We start from the raw sequence: 12,297 nt of genomic DNA, 5'->3' as shown, positions 1-12,297 counted from the left end.
ATCGCATCTTCTTTCAAGGGACAAAAAAACAACTGCTGCTACAACAGGGTTATTCTTACATACCATACTCTCTGTAGCAGGCTTCTACTGTGTGTTGTATAAACTTGCATGATTGTGAATTGGTGATGTTATCCACACGTAAGATGAATTATCCACTGTCACCTTAGTAACTTTTAAGTTCTTTGTACTGTTACATCCAGCAACTCTGTTTCGACTGAAGAGTCCAGTCATGGGGATGAGGAGAATTCTGTAGGCAATAATTCTGTTCAGTGGAGAGAGGAAAGGAAGACCTGTTATAAGTTAACCAAGTTAGGTTTGGCCAGGGACCCCATGGTCATCACCTCGCACTTCCGCTCACTCACTTACTTGTCATACGGCTTTTAGAGCCACGACTGTTGGAGGACATGTACCTGGTGCAGGCCTTTCTATTTGACTCCCATGGGCGACCTGAGTGTCTGGATGTGGGATGATAGTGATAATGAGGTAGGGACCTTCAACAGTGTCACATCCCCTCACTCTATATGAACAATGCGGATAGGTTCTGAATTTAATCCAGGTTTTTGGCACGCAATCTAGTGATATACCACCATCTCTCCTACCCTGCCGGCTAACATTCAGATGGTGGAAATTTTTCGACTAACGGGACTCGAACCGGCTAACCACGGTGTCCGCGATGTTAATGATCGTGGCCTCCAGGCAGGCTGCTTCCAAGCTCAGAGCCCTTCACTGGTGTCCAAAAAGATTTTGTAATAACCATGGGGAAAAGGCATAAGACAGTCTGTTATAGCGGCAAGAATATTTAGGAGAAAGATTTAACAATCTGGAATACCAGATAAATTAATAAAGCCGGGTTTCAACAAGGAGGGTTAAATGTATTCTAACCATGGATTTGTTAACTTCGGGTTAATATTCAACTTCTTCTCAAATTTCTATAGAACACTTTCCCGCCTTGTCAATATTTTACATATGGTAATTAAGTATAATAAAATATGTAAAGTATTGACAAGGCGGGAAAGTGTTCTATAGAAATTTGCATTTAAGTCAATATGGACAGGATTAACCAACATGGTGAAAATAATCAATTCAACTTCTTGTTGCGAGTCACAGGTTTCACCAAGCTATTTCGGCAGAGGGTTCACTAACACTGTGTTAACCCTCGCCGGAAGCAGCTCCTATACCAATCAAAGAGGCTGTGGCTGAAAATTAGAGGGTATGAACACGATTCTTATGCAATTCTTTTTTTTTTTTGTACAGTTTTTTTTGTTTTCTTCCACAGTTCTGTGGTAGCCTGAATTATTCTTTCGTAAGAGCAGTGATCAAAAAAATGGAAGAGATTCAGAAGAGAAACATAAGCACAAAAACCTGTGGTTTAGAAAAATATTATGCTCAGTATCAAAGCGTTACAGAATGCACGAAGACTGATGGCGTGAGGATGCACGAGACTAAATAGCAGGGGGAAATTAATAACATCGCCCATGTGACAGTGCGAACAGTTCTACAAAAATATTAATGTTATGCAGACACTTTACAGACCATTCTGTCTCTGCCCATTATGTGAAACAACCCTGTAGAGAAAAATCTTAATGAAATGAATTCTTGCGAGAGAGAGAGAGAGAGAGAGAGAGAGAGAGAGAGAGAGAGAGAGAGAGAGACTCGTCTCTGTCTGTTGTGTATTTTAAACTCTCGCAAATTTCATCGACGATCTTACTGATGACTGTTTTTTTTACATGTTCAGAAATTGTTTCTTGGATAGATTTTCAAAATAGTTTTTCCTTATTGGACTATTTCTGTTAGGAACACCATTTCATCATCACTGACCATCTCCAGTTGCCTGGGTGTGGTGTACGAGTCCTCTCCATCTTTGTCTGTCCATGAACCACTGTTCTCTCATAATCTTCTCCCTATCTTGTCCACTCTCCTCGACACCTTTCTTCACCAGATTGGTCCATTTTCCTCTGGGTCTGCCCAATGGTCATTTTCCTTTTACTTCCCTTTCATATTCTCTTCTTGCAGTCCTGCTTGCGCTCATCCTTCTTACATGGCCAAACCACTTCAGTCTTGCTTTCTGAATCCTCTGTAGTAGGGAGTCTCCCATCCCCACCTCCTCTCGGACTTTTTCATTCCTGCTCTTCTGTATCATGATGCATAGGAATTTCATTTCTGCAGCTTGGAGTTCTGAGTTGTCTTGTCTCGTTAACATAGCAAGCTTTACGTGAGGATGGGTGTATAATGTCATCTTAGCTTTCAATAGTGCTTGTTTATCCCACAGCAGTTGCCTTACTTGCTGGTAAAATTGAGTTAACAACCACACACAACTTACAGTGGCCCTGTCAGAAAAGAACAAGAGGTGTTAACTAAGACCTTAACCTAGAGTTAAAACTAACTCTCCTCGATGAAACAGAATGAATAGTCAAATTTAGAGTTAAAACTGTGTAACACGGATTAAGGTTTAACCCATGTTGATGTAACCGGGCATACGAGCAGCTGGTACGAGTGTAAAGAGTCGAAATGTAAAGTAAAACGAAATGGAGAATTCTCGTAAGGATTTTCAGTAAACACATGTGTAAGGTGCTCATTGTTATTTAACATAGCACTGCAGCAAGTCAGAAACTCAAAACATTGGCATCAAGGTAGGAACTTGCTTTTGCTGACGATGTACGCTGGCGGATAAAACATATGTTCCCCCACGAACCAGCTTTGAAGGTTTTCGGGCAATGGCGACGAGTTTATATTCTTTAAAAACTTAGCTATTATATTGCAATTTAAACATTCTTCCAAAAACCATATATCTTTAGTCAGTAAGATTGCTAAGAGTTTATATTCGATGTTCAGCATCTTACTGTATAACACGTACAGTGAAACATGGGGGGGCTCTACGATGGTTTGTGGTTATTTCACATTCACTGGATTTGGTAGACTGCACCAAATTTAAGGAACACTGGACAAAAATGGCTACCATTCCATCCTGTCTCGTTACGTTTTTCCTATCTGGACGCCAACGTGGGTTTGTCCTACAACAAAACAACGATCCCAGACACACGTCCTGCTATTGCATTAATTATCTGCAAAACAAACAAAACAACTCTGGGGAAGCGTTTTCAATGGAATGCCCCCGCCCTCACAATGCTCGGACTTAAAACCAATTGAGCTGCTGTGGGAGGAGTTGGATTGGCAAGTCTGAAAAGAGTTTCCTTCTTCATCGGAAAGTCTATGGGACATCTCAGAATGCCTGGCAAAGTGTACCTGCGTCAGTGTTACAAAAACCTGTTCTGAGAATGCCGAGAATAGTTAAAAGTGTACTTGCAGCAAAGCGGGGTTTCTTTGATGAGAAAAGGGTTCGATGTGTTCTGGTGATCTGTGGGAGTAAATGTGTACATACTGTCTATTTCTTGCTCAGATGTAATATAAACGCTTAGTTTTATTGAAAAATATTAGTTTTTGAATATATATTTGCCAATTCCTTGCAGAGGTATGTTGTTTTCTTTTAATCTCAGTCCATTTTTTAAGAGTTCAAAGCTTGTCTGGAAACTTTTTCCCGGCAGTGTACAGTAACTGCTGAAGAACTAGATGAATATACAATAGCAAAAACACAGGGTTTTCTTCTCGCTACTGGTTTAACGTCGTGCTAACACATCAGAGGTTTTCAGCGACACAAGGATGGGATGTAGAGGCCGTGGCCTTAAAAAGGTACTGCCCCGGTATCTACATGGTGTGAAAATGGGGAAACCACTGAAAACCATCTTCAGGGCTGCCAATGGTGGGATTCGAACGCGCCATGTCCCAAATGCAACCTCACAGCTGCACAGCCAACTTGCTCACAGAAACACAGTACATATGAAGCAAACAAGAACCAGCCTCCATGCTGAACACTTAACAGACATATAACTCAAGGAGTTAAAGAAACACAGGGAGAGCACTAACTTGTCATCTATACGCAATGACTTTCCAGACATTCTGGATTGCCACAAGAATAAAAATAAAATATAAAAAATTAAACGTAAACATTAACATCATCTGATAAATAACTCTAAAAATTCACAATCTACAGCATTAAACATTTGGAAATAACAAAATTAATAAATGACAGTGTACCGGTTGGTACACCTATACGCCGCACATTTGAATTTTCTGCCTTAAAGTACTCCTCTACAGCTAAAACTCTGAACTTTAAAACTGAATTAATTCAACCATTTGTCAGAAGATGTCACTGTGTTAATTTCGAATTGTTTTTGTTTACTAATTATCAAGAAGTGTGGACATTCTCTCACAGATGTCTCTACCAAAAACTATGATCATGCACCCTGGTGCGAAGTGACGGAACTTTTCTTGAAGATATTTTATACTCATAAGTTTTCCTATAACTAAATTTCGTTCTTTCATTTGTAGGTTGGCAATATAAATCTTTTCTTTCCGCCAGTTTTGAAGTTAGCCAATCAATAAATTATGTCATTAATTTTCAGCCAATTGTGTCCTTCTTCCCCAATTTTTGATGTGTAAATTTTAATTAGCCAATAAACGCATGTGGGTGTGTTAATTATTCATGAAAGGTCTCGAACCTTCCCCGAGAGTATAAAAACTGCTGATTTTCTTGTCTCTCGGCCACTCGCACAACATCTAGCTTAGTGTATGGAAGTATAGCAGGAGGCGGGAAGCGCCTCTTTCATCCGCCAGCAGCTCTTCTACAAGGTAATGGATTTTTAAAATCTTTATTTCTTGCTAGCTCAGCAGTTTAGCCCTCGGGGAAGGTCTCAAACCCTTTTAATGTAACCTACCTTTCTAAAAATGTAACTTAGTGCCGGCTGATGTAAAGGTTTCTTATTACTTTAACTGTTAATCGGGGATAGAGAGTGCTTTACTCTCTCGAACTCCCCTTCATTTTGAGTTGAGGTGACTACGTTTTCATAACCAATTTTCTACTCTTAATGTATTAAAATTTTCTTATACGAGTCACCTCCCTAGTTTGGGAATAGCCCCTGTGTCATCGGCCTAGTGCCCCTTAGGTTTTATAAGGTTTCTTGTAGGAGCGCAAGCAACGCCTCCATTCATATTGGTATTCTGGGCCATTTAATTAACCTATTATTTTTCCTTTAAAGCCCTGTAGGCTGGGTACGAGATACCCCCGTTTAGTTCTTGTAAATTGCGCCTTGATGGCAAGTAATTGTAAAGCATTGCATTGCCTTTAATAGGCTTGAAAGATTGAGAGCGGGTCAGCTCTTTTTGGTGTCTTGAAAGGTGCCTTTAGGAGGCTTGACATTACTAGGTGGGAGCAAGTGCTCCATGTAATGAGGGGTTTTCTGCCCGTTTGGTAATTTGTGGTTGTGAGCTGAGGGCTCAGGAATTATAAACTTGGGGCTCTAAGCCCAGTTCTTGTAATAATCTCCTAAAACTTGTGATTCGTTGTACCTGATTTTGGCTTGTTGTTGATTTGCTACTTGTGGAATTTTTGAAAGTCTATATGAAAATTGTTATGTTCTGAAAATATAACCTTCATTGAAATTTTAATTCATCTTTCGGCTTTGTACTTAGACCCTTTTCAGCCTGCACCTACTTTCACCTCTGCCTTCCACGGATAACTCCGTAACAGATAGAACAATATGTTTCTTATTAGGATATTAACAGGAATATAAATAACTTTCTTTCACTCTGACATTCTTGCAACTCACCTTGTCAGCTTTGGCGGCTTTAAGCTCCCGCACTTTGTCTCCTTGCTGAGTTATCTTGGTGGTGACAGCCTGCGCATCCCCGCTGCTTTCCACCGGCGGTTTACTTTCAGCTGGCTGGGGGGCCATTTCTGCCGGCAGCAAGAATAATTTGTTACTAGGAATAACAGTAGTAGACGAACAAGCTTGAGTGGAAAGATCATAATAAGAGGATAAAGCTGGAATTCAAGAGGACAAACTGGGGTAAATATTTATTTAGAGGAAGAAGAACTAGGGAATGGAATAAGTTACCAAGGGAGAAGTTCTATGAAATACTTTAAGAAACGACAAGTGACAGCGACGGGAGACCACTATTATTTGTAAAAGCAATATTACTTGAAATGTTAATTTTTGTATTCTCATTTTTAACGACTTGCAAACAACATTTTAACATTTTCGCTCCGGTGAACTGCGGTAGCAGTCGAGTGTTGTTCAGTTTTTCTGTGCTTCGCTACGCTAAACTGCTCAAGAAGTTCAACCTTCGTGATATCCAGCGGGTGTCTTGCGCGAGTCTATACTTATCGTAATCTATAATCTTCATATCCGTGGAAGGTGGAATTCCTTTCCTATTTATAATAGTCTCTCATAGTGTCGCCACATGTCCGGGGCAATCAGTTGTAAGAAAAGGGTTCGAGTGACATTCGCACTCGTCGTTTGCTGCGTAATAATTGCTGTTCACTGCCAATGTATTAGCACTGCTATAGGTTGCTTCAACACATTGTGGTACTGTATTTCATGATGTGAGAAGATCTTATTCTCATATCGGGTGATGACTTTAAACAAAATGAAGACTGGAAAGATGCCAACGCTGCGTCCAAAGCTACGGATCTAAGAGAAGGATGAGAAGCTTAACATAGATGAAAATGACTAATGCAAGTGCCAATACACACTGACTTAGCAAATGTCATGGGATAGTCACCCAATAGCGTGTGGGGCCTCCTCTGGCCCTGTGAACTGCAGTGAGACACCGTCGAAGTGAGTCGACAAGTCCCTGGTAGTCCTCTGGACGCAGCTGACACCAAATCGTTTGCAGAGCAGCCGCCAATGCTGGTCTGTTCGTGGGTGCAGAATCCATGGCACAGAGCATGCGTTCCACGACATCCCAGATATGCTCGATAGGGTTCATATCGGGGCTCCTAGGTGGCTATGGCAGTCGTTGGACCCCTGCTGCATGTTGCTGGAATCATTCCCGGGCGACGTGGGAGCGATGTGGCGGCGCGTTATCATCTTGAAACACCGCAGAACCGTCTGGGCGCTGGAAGACCAAAAATGGGTGGAGATGGTCTCCGAGCAGCTCAACATACCGTGTACCATTCAAAGTATCTTCCAGAACAACTAGGGGGCCCATTCCATAGCAGGAAAATGCACCCAGACCATAACAGAGACACCAGCGCCCTGGACCACACTTTCGAACCAGGCGGGATCCATCGCTTCATGTGGTCTGTGCAATACACGGTGCCTCCCATCGGCAGGGTGCAATTGAAATCGTGATTCGTCCGACCATATCACGTTATGCCATTGTTCCAGTGTCCATCCCTGGTGACTGGCGACAAATGCACGTCGTTTTGTCCGATGATGTTCGGTTAACAGTGGCACCCGTGTGCAGCGCCGGCTCCCATACCCCATAGAACCCATGTTCCTATGGATTGTCCACTGGGAGACGTGTCTAGCACGACTTGTGTTGAATTGAGCCGTGATTTGTTGCACGGTTGCCCGCCTGTCACTATTGACAATTCATCTCAAATGTCGCCGGTCACGGTCATCGAGGGTAGCAGGACGGCCGGTTGTTCGTCTGTTGTGGATGGTGACACCCGCATTCAACCATTCACGATACACCCTGGACATGGTTGATCTTGTGAAGCCGAATTCCTGCACCACTTCTGAAATCGCACTTCCCGTCCGTTGGGCACCGACCACCATACCCTGTTCGAACGGTGTCAGCTCATGACGACGTTCCATGTTACACCTGTCACATGCACAGCCACTGCTCACAAGGTCTCCTATACAACTGATGCTGGCACAGCGGGGGTGTGGTGCGCAGACAACACACCTGCGCATCAGTGCTCCGCTATCCCATGACATTTGCTCAGTCAGTGTATTTCACTGAAATGTATTCCATTTTAAAAGTAGTCAACGGATTAACCTCTTCACTCCGGCGTGTCCTCGGGGACGGATGGCTGCTGCCTGCGCTCCGATATCTCCGTTGCAATAAGTAGTCAACCTGTCGAGTCTTAACAAGGTGAACAAACACGAGCGAGATAACGGAGAGCAGGCAGTAGCCCTCACTCCAGAATGAAGAGGTTAATTCGTTCTGACAAGGGAACATCGACAATGGTCAAGTCGCCAGTCGCTCCTAAAATCTCTAGAAAAGTCACTAGTCTCTATTTTTGAAATTCTGTCACTAAATTACTACAAAAAACTCCAAATCTAGCGACTAGACTCTGGAATCAACTAGACTGATGTGAACAAACATGAACATAGCATGTGAGAATGAGAGGTTGACAATCGATACGCATGTCGTGATATACAGGTTTCAGTAAACATTACACATTGTACGCATTTCTTGTATTAATAAACATCGATATTTCATTTGAAGGTGGCCAATGAGTGAAGGTCTCTACCAGCCACTGGCGTACTAAGTTGTAATGGCGGGATTTGAAAACAATTTTTTTTTTTTTTTTTTTTTTTTGTTATTTACGTCGCACCGACACAGATAGGTCTTATGGCGACGATGGGACAGGGAAGGGCTAGGAGTGGGAAGGAAGCGGCCGTGGCCTTAATTAAGGTACAGCCCCAGCATTTGCCTGGTGTGAAAATGGGAAACCACGGAAAACCATCTTTCTTCAGGGCTGCCGACAGTGGGGTTCGAACCCACGATCTCCCGAATACTGGATACTGGCCGCAATTAAGCGACTGCAGCTATCGAGCTCGGTAAAACAAATGTTTTAAGTTCACCAAAAAAATAAGCTAAAATCGGGAGAAATAATAGAATATTTGGGTGGCAGGAAAAGCTGTCTAAAATCAGGAGTCTCCAGCCTAAACTGGGAAAGTTGGCAGGTATGTAACCTTCATTATTTGAGAAGTCTTGGTCATGAACAGTCGAGAGTTTCTTCTGAAGATACAGAGTAAAGTTCTCTGCAAAAGGTAAAGAAGAATTTCACCTTGTTTTCTGACAGGGCAAAGGCACAAAAACTTATTATGTCTACAATTACGGGCCGTGAAAGCATCAATCCAAATAAATTGTGTTTTTTTCTTCATTTTGTTTCTTATTTTTCTTCTGGAAATGTACCAAGACATTTATGTACCCTTCAAATTAATGTAGAATATGCCCAAGCAGCTCCGCAATGTCTACCAACAGCATAATTGTTGAAAGATATTTCAGTAAATATTATTTATTCATAAATGATAAATGACAAAACTAAATGTCATGTATGTTCTATAATTTCCTTCAACAGTCAAGAATTCACAAACATGACCTACCCCAACAGGAAAGTGGCCTCTCTCTCTCTCTCTCTCTCTCTCCTTCTCCAAGAACCAGTATTACTTGTGTACCTAGAATTTCACTTACTTTTCTAAGGTGAGAAATCTAATAAGTTGTAGTATAATGTCTAGCGAGGCCACTAGTGTATCAAGTTATAAAAATCTGAAGAGCCACAATCTAGAATTCCTCATTTTATTAATACTTTCTGTATCTGACTCTATGCTTAGTAGCAGGAACTTGTTGTGGAATTTGACTGAAGCTTGCTCCTGCTGTTCTGCTTGTAATCTCTCTCAATTTTCAGCATCGTCTAACTCGTGATTCATTTAGACTGCATGCAGAAGGGCCATAATCAACCTCTGGCATAGACAATAAATAATGTAATAATCTGTCATCTGACTAAAAATGTTTACATGCTGTGCTAATATTAAATGCAAAATTTCACAAAACAGATTACGGTTTTACAACTGTGATATATGAAGTAAAAACAAAAGGAGGCAGTTATTGGCATGAAACACTCGTTAGAGGCTAGGGATGGCCAGCGTGAAGCTATCACACTGTTATCCTATTTGAAGCATTTCACTTGCAAAACATGCACCGGCTGTAATCTCCCTCCACGTATACCATTAACCGATGACCACACAGGAAATGGACTCTTTTCATAAGCGGCAAAAGTACTGGATATTATATTAGATAGCAGAAAAGTAGAAGGAGAGTTGCAAGAGGAACAGTATGGCTTAAGAAGTGGAAGATCTTACAGTGGACCCAATCTTCAGCATGAGACAATTAATGGAAAAGAGTTCAGAATTTGGAAAAGATGTTGTCATGACATTCATAGATCTAACAAAGGCATACGATAGTGCTCCCAGGGAGAAGGTTTGGGAAACCATGGTCAAAAAGAGAATGGGTACACAAATTGTAGAAATGGTACAAGCAATGTACAAGTGTGTCAGCAGCGTACAGGCTCCGGTTGGAAAGATGGAATGGTTTAGAAATGAAAACGAACTAAGAGAGAGTAGTATGCTCTCACCTCCTTTCTTTCTAATGGTTGTGGATGAAACTGCAAAGGAGACAAAGGAAGCGTATGGAAATAGGGAGATGAAGTTATTAGTATTTGCAGACAATATTGTGGTCTGGGGAACAAACAGCACTGAAAGAGAAAACTGAAAAGTATGGTATGAAAATCAGTATAGAGAAAAGCAAGGCCATGATGATATCAAGAGGAGAAAAACAAGGGAAAGGCATGGTCAAAATTGGTGGTCAAAGCCTTGAAATTCTTTACAGTTTGAAATACCTAGGTAATGAAGGCTGGACTTGGAGATTAGCAAGAGGCTGTAAGAAACCTTGTCTGGACTACGGAAGTGTAAAGGGGTGATGTACAATACTGAGCAATGTGGCTAACAAGGAGGAGGTCACTGATTCTGTTCAAACTTTGTAGGTTGTAGTACTACATCACAAAAACACACTGGACAAGTAGTAGTGATCAACTCTCAATTTGTTTTTGAAAAAAAGCGATTTTGAAAATGTGAAAACAAGTTACGAGAGGTTTAGCATGCCAGGTACCTTGTGAGACCGCCAAGTAGGGAGGAGAGTAGAATTCAAGCCAGCGAAATGAAATACCTTAAGTATGGTAAGAAAGACAGACTGAGAAAAGAAGATGTGAGAAAGGATGTTGGAAAGGAAAACATAAATAAGAGAACTGAGAGAAGTAAACACAGATGGTTTGGACATGTACAGGGGATGGAGGAGGGAAAGAGAGTGAGAGGGAGACGTACAATAAGGTGGATTGATTTAATAAAGAGGAGTGCAAGAAGAAGCTTGGACTGATTGAAGAGGATGGAGAAGTGCCGTAAACCTCCGACCTGGCAGGAGGATGAGGATGACCATTAACAGAATTCTGTTTTTTATTAAAGGTATCTTTTTCGGGTATAATCTGAATCAGTTAAATGTTCTTTCTTCAGCTATTTTCTCGACTTATGTTGAACTGAATTAGTTTTGAAAGACCAAAGTAATGGTCATAAGCAAACATGTCATTCAACCTGTAACCTTGACAGTAGCTGGCACATCACTGGATCAATTGCAAGTGACTAATCTCATGTTTTAATCCGTACTGAAATCTGTTGATATACAATAATAAAGTTTTATTATGAATCCACCTGTTCAATACATTATAATGTTGTCACATTTAAAATAACTTCATTAGTTAAAAAGTTATATATGGGACATGTTTCGCTCCCTTATAGAGCATCATCAGCCAAATCTGAATCTCGAATAATTGTTATTCACGTAAATAATGACTTAAGAACTATTAGAACATTTTTGACAAACTTAAAAATTTACTCTATTAGAATATCATAAAATATAAAATCTTTGTATACATGGCTTAATTACATGTGCTTAATTTTCTTAGGATTTCACCACAAATAATCTTTGCTCCAATACGGCTGATGATGACCCCTAGATGGGTCGAAACTAGTACCGTGTAATTTATAATTTTGTGAATATATTGTAGTATTGAAAAGGTGGAAACGTTTACGTTGTTATTATTATTACTTATATATTATTTTATGATGCCGAGACTTGGACAGAGAACACCACCAAAAACCTTTGAGATGTAGTGCTACAGACGGTGCTCAGAATATCATGGGTTGACGGTATATGTAACACTGAAGTTCTCCAACACCTGAACGAAGAGCTAGAGCTCATGGACAACATGAAAGTGAAGAAACTTCAAAATGATAAATATAGACTCCTTCAGCTTATCTTACAAGGAACCTACGAGAATGGTATGGGCTCAGTAACCCCATTCTTTTCCAAGTTGCTGAGAACAAGCACCAGATCGCGACAAGAAGAAGAACCTCCATTACAACAGCAAAAGTTTTGATAATGTTCACTGTCAAGCTTATAATGTGTGAGCTGATGTAGAAGGATCTCGTGTGTAACGTCAAAAGCTTTTTCACGATCAATGAAGCAAGCAAAGACAGTCTGTTGTTGAGACTAAAAATAGACACCAGGGCGTCGCAAGTACATACCAAGACAGTTTCCAAACCCAAACCGTATTTCACATAACTGAGTTCTTAAAAACCCTTTCACAGCGTGAGTCATTAGACTTATCAGCCT

At 41.0% G+C, this 12,297-nt stretch overlaps 1 protein-coding gene across 1 annotated transcript in view; it reads right to left on the bottom strand.

Moving 5' to 3' along the window:
- Nucleotides 1-12,297, bottom strand: part of GluProRS (Glutamyl-prolyl-tRNA synthetase) — a 399,755-nt gene that overhangs the window by 105,528 nt on the left and 281,930 nt on the right. The window contains exon 19 of the mRNA XM_068230702.1: nt 5,664-5,791. Within this exon, the coding sequence (XP_068086803.1) occupies nt 5,664-5,791 (128 nt within the window). The remainder of the gene's footprint in view (nt 1-5,663; nt 5,792-12,297) is intronic.

This window comes from Anabrus simplex, chromosome X (assembly GCF_040414725.1).
Source record: "Anabrus simplex isolate iqAnaSimp1 chromosome X, ASM4041472v1, whole genome shotgun sequence".
In the NCBI taxonomy this organism is placed as follows: Eukaryota; Metazoa; Arthropoda; class Insecta; order Orthoptera; family Tettigoniidae; genus Anabrus; species Anabrus simplex.
Note: the sequence above shows the minus strand (reverse complement) of the source record. Positions and strands in the feature narration are given on the sequence as shown.